Source organism: Euwallacea similis, chromosome 6, assembly GCF_039881205.1.
Source record: "Euwallacea similis isolate ESF13 chromosome 6, ESF131.1, whole genome shotgun sequence".
Classification (NCBI taxonomy): Eukaryota; Metazoa; Arthropoda; class Insecta; order Coleoptera; family Curculionidae; genus Euwallacea; species Euwallacea similis.
Genome location: NC_089614.1, coordinates 1,031,722 through 1,046,516, shown reverse-complemented (window position 1 = coordinate 1,046,516; position 14,795 = coordinate 1,031,722). Strand labels below are relative to the sequence as shown.

The window sequence follows — 14,795 nt, the reverse complement described above, 5'->3', positions numbered from 1 at the left end:
TATTTTTGAACTTGTAACTTGATTAGCCAAAATGGGTATTAATTAAAACACTTCGACATTAAAGTAACGTTATTTTATTGTACTCAGTCGTCTTAAAGATAGCTTCACGTATCTACAGCCTTACTTCATTACAATAACAAACCTCGCAAATACAAGGCCTTTCAACACCAAAATTCCAAAAAAGATTTTCAAGGCACACGTTTTGCGGAAAACAAGAAACCATTTTGTCAAGGTAAAACCTTTTTTTAGTTTGATTAAGTACGGCTGAAATGGTAAAATCGTATACAAACTAAATAATTATGATATAATTAAAGCTATTTGCAATGCACCAAACAACTCAACAATTATTATCTGGGATCCTGAAGAATTTAATTGGTTGTATATGCACTTATGTTATAATATACAGATTTGTGTAATAAAAATCCAATGAGAGTAAAAGCCAGTAACATGAATAGGTACTTTGTGATGTATGAGTTCACTAAAGGTATCAAATGTATTACTGATGGAATAATAATTTGTTAATGTCTTAATAATTTATTATTCAACGATGTTAACGTACCTATTTCTTACAAACTAGTTTTAAGTATAAAGCACCACTAAATGTTCGTCCAAACGGACAGATACTACAAATAATTATAAGTAAACTAGTAATAATATCACAAATTAGGGAGAAGGCAGTCAAATAATTATACGTGCTGTGGACAAAAACGGTTAAATTATATGGGTGGTGAAAGCCATAGAATGACTGATAAATAGGGAGTTTTAGGTAAACCAAAAAGAGTAAACAAGTAGATATTAAAAAAGAATTAAGCTATTAGTATAGATAGGAAATACATACAAGTTTTAATAAGTCATAGTTAAGGTACAAGTACCCGGGTTTTTCCTTATTTTTTGCCAGGTGTTAGTTGGCTTTATTCTCAATGCAGGAAAACGCTTCTAGTTCGACATAAGGATTAAAGCTCCTTTAACTGCACAACCCCAGGTGAAGATTATTAATCTACTTGTGTGACACTAATTGAATTAAGGAAAATTTACACGTGTAATCCAGTTCAGATACTAAAGGTTTTTCATTTTCAGTCGTTTATACAAAAATATTGTTATAACTAGGTCATTTTTGCCCCTCATCAGCTATTGCACCTATAGAGAAATATGTCTCACTCATCCTGCCTGCTCATCACTCCCATTAATCTGTATAATAACTCACAAATTGCACTGAACAATGCTGCTCCCGATTCTTCATTGTCTTCAAGCGCCAACTCAACTACTCAAACCTTTTGACTAGCAACGAAATAGATCACATGATAATATGGTCTCATTCCTGCTCACAACTCTCAATGGTGACTGCTGTAGATTGGGGGGGTTCTCGCGGCGCTCCACACGTCACACATAGATCAGGACGTTGCGATGACGACGTCGTTTCGGAAATAGACGTCGAAGGAGGGAATTGGTTTCTTGGGGGTAAACTAGGGGTCATCTCGTTGGGCGTGGACGCTCTGCTGCTGTCTTCGTCGCCGGAGATGTCGAAGGTACAGCGCCTCTAGAAAATTAAAATGTTTACTATTAACCAGGAACGGTAATGAATGTAAAAGAATGGACAGTACCACTATGGAAATGTTACCACTATTATTTTTAATAAGAAATTTGCAGCTTCAAAATGTAAAAGATTTATTGTTTTTTTTTCAAGGAAAACGATCTCGCAGATTCATTCCTGCACTTCCAAAGCTTCAAGTACAGTAATACAAGATAATTTTTTGAAAATTAGAAAATATTTGTGAAATGAAACCACAATATACAAGTATCGCGTGTAATTGTTGAAAAAAATCTTGATAGAATGGCGGAGGTTTAAATTACAGTTCATGAATTTAATTATAAAAAAAAAGATGTCCTAAAAAATTGTTTTTTTGGGAGAATTATTACACTTTTTTTATTAATCTTCCTTGTGATATAGGAATCAACCCGGACTGGACATACTCAAAAGTTAACAGGGGATGGGCTGTACACAATACCTTAGGAAAAGTAACATTTTTAACTAGTTTGTTATTCAAGAGGCCATAATATTTATAACTTAAATAATTTGCTTTTAAGCATATTTTATAGATTCGCTTAGTACGTTTTGTTTCGCCAGTAGTTTATTTACCCACCTGTTGATTAGTTATGACTATAGCTCTAATCTCCGGCAATGGACTTATACTCCCTCGCCGAGGGCTCAAGGGCTGGCTGACGTTGGAATTTTCAATAATATGATCTTCAAGACCATCTACTTGCAAGATGCTCTCTTGACTTCCAGTGAACTGTAAAAGTGATTCGAAATTACAGCGAAATTAAAAAAAAACAGGTTAGTGTAATAAGAAAACAAACACGATTTCCGTTACAGTTTTAGTAATTAAAGTTTAAGAACAATATGTGCCGTAGTAAAGACTTAAGTTAGCCAATATAATAAATGCAGGAGAAATTGAGTTTATCTATTATATTAATACAAGGAAGGCAGGGACTTGCATGGAACTAAAGCTTTAGGTGATACGCTTGCGTTTACCTTAATCTTATAACAGATGATAAAGCCATACCGTTAAAGCAATAAAAACCGCATGTTAATTTATTGCACCTAAGTAGGTACGTATATAAACTTTCCCATGCCTGCAATAAACCTTTTGTTAATATTCAGTCCAGGAACGCACGTTAGTACCGGACATCAACCACACCATCAAGCTATAATACAAGAATTATAAATAGGTCATTACCTCCACCGCGAAAAACCAAAGTCTCCAGCATGAAAAGAAACCAATGGCAGTGTGAGGTGTCGATTGTGTAGTATGTGGTGCACTATACAGTAAAATTATCACAGCGAGAATTAGGAATTGGCGGGATGACACCTCAAAATAGGTGAAGTCACCATTGCGCCTACGTTCTATTAATCTATAAGTTCTAGCGATAGTTCTACTAGCTTCTCTACACATCTAGAACAGATAGGTATCTGGGTTGAAGATGACGTTACTGACCACAAAGCCGTAGTGTTTTAAGATGTCCATTTTGCACATTGGACAAGTTCGGTGCTCCAGAAGCCAAGGGTCGATGCAATTCTTATGGAATTCGTGGCTGAAATAAAGAATTTATTAGTTAACTGGCATTGAATAGATATTATAGGTATGGAGACTTAATTTAACTATTTTTCTTATGTCAAGATCTAAAATCTATGATATTCTCTAAGAAAAAGTAGCAGTTTGGTAAATAAGTAATTTTTTTTAATCACTCTGTATTGCACAAACTAACCTCAATTAATTTTAAAACGTAGTCTCTACGAACCTACTTTATTTCTATACAGGGTGTGCCATAAATAAGTAAATTTAGTTGTACACAATCTTGACAAAATATATGAAGAACATTGACCGAACATAATATTATGTAAATGCTTTGTTAGAGAAATTCTTTGATTAAAGTTTTCAATTTCTAAACGTTTGTTTCATAGCTCCTTGAGTTCGTGATATAATTAGCTGAAATTCGGAGTATAAGTAACTTTATGTTGGTTTTTAAAAATGAGCAAATTTGAGTAAAAACTGGAGTTTTTACCCCAGTTTTAAAGTCCAGAATTTCCAGGATCATCCTGTCGACTTTTCCAACCACAGAAAAAGTTCTAAAAAGCAGAAACTGAAAAATTCTTCAAACTTTAATATCCTGTATCTTGCTTTAAAAACTTCTCCATACATATTTTTGTATCACTATTCTTTATATTTGATCAAACTTTAATTACATTTAAAACGGTATTTATTCTCTGGCATACCTATACAGACATCTGACTTAAGTTTTATTAGAATCTGTCTATGTTCAATCAGTCAGCAACCTCACGTGATATCTCTCCCTGTATACATACATATACGGGGTGTCCTTGAAATGACTGTACAATGCTTGATCAAAAACTTCTGAACCAAAAATAAGGCGTTCTAGGCAAGCTTACCTACATATACAATATTGGTTCGTTTAGACGCTGCAGGGTACCAAAGTTCTCAAATTAGTATTGTTTTTTCGAAATAGTTACTAAATACTTTTATCGATTTTTACTAATTTTGAAACTAAGAGTTATTATATAAATTGGTGTGTTTTGACGTAAGCGAGATCGTTTTTTAATAAGTAAAAATATTAAAAATTTCGCGTGGTTCGTAAATAAAATTTGTGTTTTTATTATCAAATGACTTAAATTTTTTCTCCGCCATAAACTGACTTGATTTTGAAACTTTTTGTCCCTTGTAAAATTTTCTCCAGACATACAACTTCTCTACAAAAAAATTATTTACAATACCTTGCAATTCATCGTTGTTGTGCAAGCAATGTTAAAAAAAGCCCGACACAATGCCCAAAGTACAGATAACTTTTTTGAAACGTTCACCATTTTGAACATTTGTTATAAAAGTAAACTGAATTGGTAGTTATTTAGAATTAAAACTTTTTCATATTTTCCTTCCGACTAAGATGAATTGCAAGGTGCGTAAATCAATTTTTGGTAGAGAAACTTTGTCTAGCGAAAATTTTACAAGAGACAAAAAAGTTTCAAAACAAAGTAAACTAGTGGCAGAGAAAAAATTAAAGTAATTCATACAAGAGGTAACAAAAATGCAAATTTTTATTTACAAATCACGCGAAATTTTTAGTATTTCTACACATTTCTGTAATAATTCTTAGTTCTAAAATTAGTTACAATCGAAAAAGCGTTTATATAGTAAGTATTTCGAAAAAACGTGATTTATTTTTTGTTAAGCAATTTTTGATCAAGCCTGGTACAGTTATTTCAGGAACACCCTAAATATTTTTAGATGCGTTAATTAATGCGATAGACAACATTTTCTACTAAGGTCAAGGTAGTATATCAATAATAATTAGAGTTCTTTGTTCGCCTTGCTATGACAATTTCCGCACAATATAATCAATTTACATACAATCAGGTGACTACATTAAAATAGTCGTCACATCCACATGGCTATCGTATCGACATTAGAAATTGCTCAGATATCGCTTTATCTGTGACTGATCGTTTAATCAATATTAATTCATATTCAGAAATTTGTAAATTTCGTATGAGCCTCAAGTTATAAACATTTAGTTTCTCGGTAGGAAACCTGCATGTATATGAGACACAAAGACGCAGTTTAAATGTCGAATAACAACAATCCTTTTGTGCAGGCAGACAAAACAAAAAATAAGGAAATATGAGCAAGTAAATTAGCATTTCAAATTTAAGGTCAGCTCGTACACGCCTGGTTTCATTAAAAGACCAAGCCATGTCTTATTTGCGGTTTGAGAGGACGCAATGTGTGGTCTAGCACCTACTTAACATGAAGACATAAATTAGTCTCAGCTTATTCTAGTTTGGACACCATTATGATACAGGAAATGCAGTTTTTACCAACATAAACAACTACTTACCCACAAGGTAAAATTCTTAACGTGTCGCTTAATTTATACGGTTCTATGCAAACAGCGCAACACTCTCCGTCTCCTTGTATTTCCTGAAAAGCACAAAGGTAAATTATTGTGAAATTCTGTGACCTTTAATAATGATTATTATTTAACTTTCCCCGAAGTCCTGTGGAGTGCAGAGAAATTTTATTTATTACAACGTAGTGCTATTATTATAGTGCTTAGCCTTGCAAAGTCGTGGTAGGTACTTTCGAATTAGAATTTCCGGAAAGGAAAATGTCCCTCAAATCCCGCTTCTCCCAGTGGATATTTGTAGGGAGATTTGAGGGTATATCATTAAACATAAATATTAAAGTGAAACTCTAAACAACCGTAATTTAGTGGGAGTTTCTGAAGCCTCCAATTTGTTGGTAATTGAGTATAGAGGGTTGTTTTAGGCATTACGCTTAAAAATGTCAAAGTTGAAGGTACAACTAGTAGGATTTCTTAGAGAAAAAAATCAAGGTTTGATTATATGTGCTTTTGCTTTTGGGCCGGAGCGGCCCTAATTCGGTAAAAGAGGAAGGAAAAATCTTCATCAGCATTTCACGTAAACTAGCTGAAAGATGCAAATTATTGCTTACCTTATCATCAGCCTTAAGACTCTTCGTAGGAATTTTAGACAAGGCCTTTTTGGCTGCGTTTCCAAGTTTCCTCTAAAAAATCAAACATTCATATCCCAATATTATCACACACCAAAGCCAACACTTACTGTTAATTTATCCTTGGTTCTGATGTACCTAAACCTCTGCACATAGTAGAACACCAGCCATGTCAAGGATATTATCATAAGAACTATGAAAGTTATGGACACGAAGAGCACGGAGGTCCTAAAATGAAAATGAAAAAATAAATAGAAGTTAGATAATGAGCATCTTATTCCCAAGATAAGAGTAGGTAGTACAGGCATATAACCCATTTCGCCTTGAAATTATTACTTGTTGCATAATTACTCATTGAAATATGAAATAATAATATAATTACCGCTACTACATATTATTATTTGGTTTCGCCTTGCAGTTTCTACCTTATTCCGTAAATTTTAAATTGGATTATTATTGTTTCTTGGTTACACAATCTGCTAGACATAATAAAACCGATTAAATTTGATATTATTGCAATGGGAATGTTTCTTGACACAATAGCGAATGCAGAAGCTCTTGAAATACGTTGCTAATACAGGGTGTCCCATTAACAATTTACTCCCCACCTAATTTCCGTTTTTTTTTTAAATATTAGATAACAGGATCAAACCCTTCATTTTAGGAGTAGAACTTAATAATGCCTCCGTCGCATTGCCCATTCCCCTGCACGTGGCATAAACTTCCTTATTTTAAATGAAACTTTCCAATTTTTTTGGCATTTTTTAATTTCTCGTTATGTTTTAAGGTTAGTTTATGTAGGGTGTTTTATCTTTAAAATTTAACGTTTTCGAATTATTCTGGAAATGGTGAACATTTTGACAGTTGCAAGGACCCACGGAAATCGGTGTTGTTCCTTAACCGCTCCGAATTTTGGAACCGGCCTTTTAAGGCTAAGAGAGAACCTAATAAGCTATGGTTTGACGCATTTGAATTTGAGAAAAAGTCTTCCACACCCCCAAAATATGCTCCAAATTTTCATGATTTCAAACGTCAATAGCTTGTTTATTTCAAATAGAATGACCCAACTTTCTCGCTGGCATCGTGTTCGGAATTCAAAAATCTAGGTGTATAACGAATGAAAAATCTTTCGTGATACATCCTAATACATTTTTTTAGTTGTTTATCAAATTCAAAATAAGTTTGAAACATATCCTGTTCCTCTTTTTGAGAATAAACGATATTGCGATTTTGACGAATACAAATATTAAACTGTACAAAAATGTATTTTAAAAGTTTTCAAATCATCGTTTTTTTTCCTTTTTTTTAATCAAATGTCAATATTTGGTGACGTCATTCATGACGTCATCAGCAACATTTAGACTTTACCCATAAAAGGGGGCAATTTTCGCGAACTTAGAAACGGCTGAGCTTATTGATAGAGCCATGTTAATAAAAGTTGTAGATTTTTGAATTCTGAACACGATGCCGTCGAGAAAATTGAGACGTTTCGCTTGAAATAAACAAGTTATTGACGTTTGAAATAATGCAAATTTGAAGGCGTATTTCCAGGGTTGTGAAAAACTTTTTCTTAAATTCAAATATGCGAAAAGGTAGTTTAATAGATCCTCTCTAAAAGATCGATTCCGAAATTCGCAGCGATTAGAGAACGACACCGACGTCAGTGGGACCTTGCAGTTGTCAAAATTTTCAAATTTTCCAGAATAACTCGGAACCTGGAAATTTTAAAGATAAGACACCTTACATGAACTGACCTTAAAATTTAACCAGGAATCCAAAAATGTAAAAAAAATTAGAGAGCTCCTTTTAAAATAAGGAAGGTAATGTGTCGTGAGGGGGTGAATCACGCGAGGAAGGGCAATGAGGCCGTTTTTAAGTTCTGCTCCTAAAACGAAGGCGCGTCCCCGTTTTAACCTTTTTTCTAATGTCAAAAATAAAGAAATTAGATGTGGGGTAAATTGTTAATGGAACACCCCGTATACTCTCCGGTTTCTGAGATGGATTCTTCCCTTTGCTTTTCCCTTCATTACGGCAAAACCCTCAAAGAGTTTTCTTAAAAACCGCTCCAATCTCTGCGTTAATCATTAAGTCAATATGTTTAAGAATTAGAAATCGAGCCACCCTAAAAGCAGTATATGGAAAGTTAAATGACCTATAAACCTATATTTAACCTCCTTTTGTAAATATTTGCTCAATCTTGATATTTCCCTATTGCATGAGCGAAAACATATTAAACGGCTTTTAATACTTCCATTTCGTGAATGTCTCTTAGCGCTGAACTTTAGGAAATGTTTTAATTAGCGTGTATATAATATTGCGTTTCAGCGTTTGGTATGTTAAATGAAAAGACTGCAGAAAGAAAAAAAATGTATTATTGACCAGGCGGAGAGTGAGAGAACTACTTTAGTCGAATAAAATTCTAATTATGCTCAAAATGTAGGAAGTAACATGTTGTGTCGCATGAAAGCAGGTCCATTGTTTCTTTTTTTATCGCGAGTAAAAGTAGCTATTATAAACAATGGCCTCAAAACCTTAAAACCGCACTCGGACCACGATCGAACCTACAGCGAATATCATTCTCAATGGAAATTCCATTAAAGGGGTCACCTGTGAACGTAATTAAACTATCCCAAGGTGAACGTTATAAAATAATGCAAAACCATTATAGAACCTAAATGTAGCAACGATTTCCTGTCTGGCAAACAACCGGAGGAATCTGCAAATGTACAGCCTTGTTCCTATCTAAATCGGAGGATATTGAGCCATTACGTGAATTAATAATCAAGCACTGGAGATACTATGGTATGCTTGAGCTGTTATGGAAATGAGCTTACTTATAAAATCAGATTTTTTTCTAATGTAACCTATTTGTCTCTTTAAATTTAAATTGCAAAAAAGAACTTAGTAAGAAAGTGATTACAACAGTAAGGAAATAATTGCCTGAGGTAAATTACGCTGAGATAGTGAATAAATGGGTAAAGTTCAGGGTTGATTTCGTTTTCTATTATCGTCGAATTCTGGCAATGTCAATGGCAAAGATTGCTGGGTTGATGCACAATTGAAATGACCAAAAACGGCTTTTGGGAGTTGCTTTTGAGAGGTCTTTCGAACATGCCTCCGAAAAATATTTGTTTATAGTTTTATCTAAACTGAGACAGTCAGTAACCCTCGACCGATTTCCGCGAAGATTCAAAGAAATGTTATAATTGTGCAAATAAGACGAGTATGAATAACACCAACTTGATGCGAGTTTGTTGAATCGCGGTTTGTTATCAGTTCTATATGCACAGGAGTTTGGCTTCACGTGTGGAGATTGACCATATGTTAATATCTTCTACATATTATGTTTAGTTCCTAACTTACTTGACGACATCTGAAAATGCATTATCCATATGTGAACCACTGCTAAGTACCACTACTTATCATATACACTTTGACGAGACTACTGATAATTTGGAAAGAACGTAATAAACATCTTTTTATCTTATATCCCTCTTAGTCGCATGTGCGCTATACAACTGGATCTATAGTGCGTTTTTCCACAGATTTTGTTGGAATTAAATTTTAAGCATATGCGAAATTGTTTGCTTTTTGTATTAATTTAGACAGTAAATACATGGGAGAGGGAAACTTTTTACGAAGGTTTACGATGAAGTGATAATGTGGGATCATAACAATATTCGGCAGTATCAATTGTTTAAATACACATCTAATATTATCGCAATAAAGTTATAAGAAGCGTGTGACAATCCTGGTCTTGGAATAAACAATCTGCCAGACGGATACAGGGTGTTTCCTAAATGTACAGTGCAACATTAAGGGGGCATTTCTTCGGCCAAACTAAGGAAAAAAAACAGAAATACAGGATATCGAATTTAACAAATCGGCTATTTTAGCGAATACGACTTTTCTGTTCCTTTATTTTTTTTTCGCATCTCGCTTCGCTTTCGAGATTAAAATTAAATTCTAAACTCTTGCACGTCGAGAAGAGCGCGTACTGGGGGCTGATTCCATACAACAATAACACGAATAAAATCATTTTGAACTTTTTCATTTTTTTTATAGTTGGAGATGCATACACTCTACGCCGACGAATTTTCACATGAAGTAACTAATCCTCCTGAATAATTAAAGAAAATTGTAAATCCGTTGCGGAAAAAGCGGGAGTAGTTGGAACTGATTCGATCCAACAATAATATGAGAAACCCGATTTGCAATTCTTTCATTTTTTTTATTTTGAATTTTACTATAAAGAATTTCAATTTTCAATCTCGGAAACGAAGCAAAAGATGAATTTGTTTGAAAAGGCTTATAGGAACTTATTTTCTTTCTTACTATATGCAGGACATTTCAAATTCGACCCTCACCATTGGGATCTCGGAAACTAGAGGAGGTACGAAGTAGTTTAAATGAGGGCAAAATTGCATAATTTAGCGTTTGACCAAATGCCGTTTTCAAAATTTGAATTTCCTGAGTACTTCCGAAGATATCTGAAAAAAAGTAAAAATTGGAGATTTCGTTTTTATTTTTTTAGTGCTATTTGACAAGGAAGGCTGAAACTACCAGCAGATTTTCATTGCCACTTTTTCTCAGCCATATGATGACATTTTCAGATTTGCCATCCGAAGTTTCGTCTTCCGGCTACCATCATCAATTTTATTTTTTTCTTATGAATTCCACATTGGATTTTTCAACAGAAAAATAGTCAGATGGCAAATCTGAAAACGTCATCGTATAGCTGAGAAAAAGTGGAAATGAAAATGTGCTTGTGGTTTTGGGATTCCTTGTTAAATAACGCTAAAAAGATAAAAGCGATATCTCCAATTTTTAGTTTTTTTCGGATATATTCGGAAGTTCCCGGAAAGATTAAATTTTGAAAACGGCATTTGATCGATTACGCAATTTTGTCCCTATTTAAACTTCTTCGTATCTTTTCTAATTTCCCAGATCCCATTGGTGAGGGTCGAATTTGAAATGCCCGGTATATATATATACAGGATGGGCCACGAGTAACGCCTCGGAATTTCATGACAAAGCCAAGAGATTTTTTAACCGTTTCTTTTTTGAGGTGTATACAGACTAACTAGAGCTATATTTTAAAATTATTTTCAAAGTATACAGAGTGTCCCAAACACATGTAATTGGTCAAAGTTGCATTTTTTAAAATGAGATCCCCTGTATATTATATAATTTTTGAACTCAACTATTAAAATAAAATTAAGTTATATTAAGGTTTATGGTATCTAACTCTAGCAGTTTTTGAAATAATTAAGTTTTTGTCAAAATACAAGATAATTTTCAACATTTTCAAATATTCGATAGATAAGTAAATTTGGCATTTGACAGTAACACAACATACCGGGTGTCCCATTTAAATTAAAGAAGTTATTAATAGTTAAAAGTTGAACGAATTTGGCGCTATTTTTAGAACACCCTGTACAATTCGCCGACTTTTTGAAACTTGCAGTACAAAATTTGGTCCCTTGATGGCTTCCTATTAAAATTTTGTTTTAAAAATTTAAATATGGGATGAGAGATTGTTGAAAATTATCTTGTATTTTGACAAAAACTTAATTATTTCAAAAACTGCTAGAGTTAGATACCATAAACCTTAATATAACTTAATTTTATTTTAATAGTTGAGTTCAAAAATTATATAATATACAGGGGATCCCATTTAAAAAAATGCAACTTTGACCAATTACATGTGTTTCGGAAACTCTGTATACTTTGAAAATAATTTTAAAATATAGCTCTACTTAGTCTGTATACACCTCAAAAAAGAAACGGTTAAAAAATCTCTTGGCTTTGTCATGAAATTCCGAGGCGTTACTCGTGGCCCACCCTGTATATATATATATATATTCCCTTAAAGTTGTGCCGTACATTTAGGGAATACCCTATATAGAGGAAACAGTTATTTATGGGTTTTTTATGGCATCCAAAAATAACTGTTCAAAATAATATTATTTAAGTTCGAGGTTACAAATCTGTGATCAATTTAATCTAATATGTATAATTAATATTGGCTATGTCGTCTTTAATTAATGTATTTTGATTAATCAGTGTTTCAAGGATTGGGCGATAAGATTTACGTAATCGTGGCGAACAAGGAAATAACATGAATTTCAAGAGCATATTCATTATTAATTGATATTAGATGCCCCCCGATAGACCTATTTTACTTGCTAATTCGAGAGATGATTTGTTATTTAATAATTAACCTTAAATTGCAAGATGCGCTTTAGGTTAAATTGAATGTTACTCAAGTATAAGTTAAATATCATCCTCAGAATTCAATGCTGAATTTACCATTTTGTTTTCGACAGCAATTTCAGAATTTCGCTTTTAATTTTAGAATTTGCCCCACTTATAATTTTGTAATAATACTCGCACAATTATTTAAATGAAATAACGCTCCTCCATTAAATATCTTAAACAAGAATATTAACACTGAGCGATTGCGTCTCGCCAGAGCTTGCCAGCCATCTAGCCAGAGCCTGCTGAAAATTATACTCTTCCCACTCCCAGTGGCAGGATTATAGTGTGGTAATATTTTTTGTTTCTATCTAAACACAAGCGATAAACAATGACAGCTGTATGTTCTGGAAGCAGGATTTTGCATCTCGCGATGGATAGTGGTAGCACAGTGAAAACAATTAGACATTTCAATAAACAATCCATTTTTATTATTATTAATAAATAATTGTTTAGACGAGTTATTTCAATTGTTTATCGATTGGTACCACAGTACCACTACCTTTTTGGATACCACCACAAAATATCTACTGAATTATATTTTAATTAAGTAATTACCTATTAATGTTGACAGTCTTGGAAGCCGAATGTCCCGCTATAGTAATATGCACAATCACAGTTGAGTCATTTTCCGATAACTTGGCTAACTCTTCTCCCTTCCATTTGTAGATAAACACCGCGCTAATGTTTCCTGCAAAAAATAAACATACATTAATCATCGCAAGATATCACCAACGCATGATTATATGCAGTAATAAAGGAAATTCTATCAGGATGTATAATTAGCACATTTTAACGTTTACTGTTCCTATGCACTTCCTTAATTGGTTATCAGCAATAAGTAATAACTAATTTCTTGTCGCATTTGAACTTGATCATTTCGGTAATATGTTTCATGTGGGTAGTTCACTGTTAATATATGGTGAGCTGACCTTGTTTACGCACAATACTAATGAAACGTTAAATTCGTGATCAAATGTTTTAATTGCTTTAATTTGTTCGATAAATTAGCACCTATCACCTTGATTTTTTTAGCAAGAAAAACCTTTGAATAAAGCCACAATGATTCGCGCTCTTGATTATTTTTCCATGTATTAATGGCCGTTCGTAGTGGAGGTCCTCACGGGGAACCTTGACCCAGACATGGGGAATTACAAAAGCCCTAGAAAGCCAACCTTTTGGCATTAACTCAACCCATCAGAAAAGCCTCGATTTATCATAATAGTTGGCGTGGCAATAAAATGAAACCGAGACGCGAGAAAAACTGGGAAAATGGCTTTATGTGAGGCCTTGGGCTTGCTTATAATTTATTTAGGACACAAATAATTAAATATGAAATTAAATTCCAAATGTAATTAATTATTTATTTTATTATCACTTATCAACATAAGTGTCCCAGCTTTTATAAGGTCGATAGATCAGTCCAAGGAATTTTTCCCGCTTTTTAATTTCATGGAAATCGAGAAATTGACTATTGCCCTTGTTAAAGTTAATTGGGCTTTGACTTTTCGGCACTTAAACTGGAAAAAAATCAAAATTTAATTACTTATAATCTCCCTCCGTAGGATTTTAAAAATGTTAGTTAAATTAAATTCAATAAAGCTAGATTAATTGTCAAGTTAAGTTAAATTTCTGTATTAACCTATCTTAATTTACTTCTATTACGTCATTGCTAATAAGATTTTAAATTTATAAACATGTAGCTACCTAAAACGGTATTCTGCGCCAATTAAAATCGAACGGAGTAATACTTCAGACATAAATATTGCAAATTTTTCAGCAAAAAATGGAATTAAAACAGTTACATAATAGAGCCATCTTTCCTGGCACGTAATTGCAGACTTCATAAAAAGAGATTTTTTTAAAAATTCTGACTGCCCAAAAAAGCCTTCCTCAATACCGAAATTTCGATATAAATAATACCTTAGATATTGGGCCTAAACACCACAATTTTTACGACTACAATTAATTTGTAACAGAACAGTGATTTAAGATAAACATAAAGGATGAAGAAAGTACTCTTTTGCATGGTCACACACTAATTGGAAGAAGTAAAATAATTAGCGGAATAACATCTGATATTCCAAACCGATGCAAGTTTTCTTAGATAGAAAAGTGTAGCTGTTGCAAAAACGGAGGAAATCCATTCTGCATTTAAGTAACAAGAGTCATTCTCTGCGGTCACCAGAAAAGCTTTAACTCCCTGCGGCTCCCCAAAGTCTAAGTGGATTCATGACTAAAGCTTACCAGCATCCAGCCATGGATGTGGAGATCTCTTAATTACATACGAAGCATGGATTGCACATTGTGAGCCAGTTTTGATATAATTCTCAACATCCTATGGCGTCCCCAGCTTTGAGAAATAATGGAAATATGTTTCATCCAGGAAATTCTGGAATTTCCTTGGCGTAAGCGTTTCAGGATAAACTGGCGGAATTTTAAAGATACAATGACTCGTTCTTCAGGCAAAAAAATTCCATGAATCATTGA

The 14,795-nt window shown here is 33.4% G+C and overlaps 2 protein-coding genes across 2 annotated transcripts in view; one reads left to right on the top strand and one right to left on the bottom strand.

The window, feature by feature from the left end:
- The window catches only part of Tps1 (Trehalose-6-phosphate synthase 1), a 182,488-nt gene that overhangs the window by 105,017 nt on the left and 62,676 nt on the right, over positions 1 to 14,795 (top strand). The window lies entirely within an intron of this gene.
- The window catches only part of LOC136409410 (E3 ubiquitin-protein ligase goliath-like), a 38,993-nt gene continuing 24,256 nt past the window's right edge, over positions 59 to 14,795 (bottom strand). The window contains exons 5-11 of the mRNA XM_066390888.1: positions 12,864 to 12,996; positions 6,158 to 6,275; positions 6,030 to 6,101; positions 5,413 to 5,495; positions 2,997 to 3,093; positions 2,142 to 2,291; positions 59 to 1,537 (exon numbers count right to left, since the gene is read on the bottom strand). Coding sequence (XP_066246985.1) covers positions 1,313 to 1,537; positions 2,142 to 2,291; positions 2,997 to 3,093; positions 5,413 to 5,495; positions 6,030 to 6,101; positions 6,158 to 6,275; positions 12,864 to 12,996 — 878 coding nt within the window. The 3' untranslated portion in view covers positions 59 to 1,312. The remainder of the gene's footprint in view (positions 1,538 to 2,141; positions 2,292 to 2,996; positions 3,094 to 5,412; positions 5,496 to 6,029; positions 6,102 to 6,157; positions 6,276 to 12,863; positions 12,997 to 14,795) is intronic.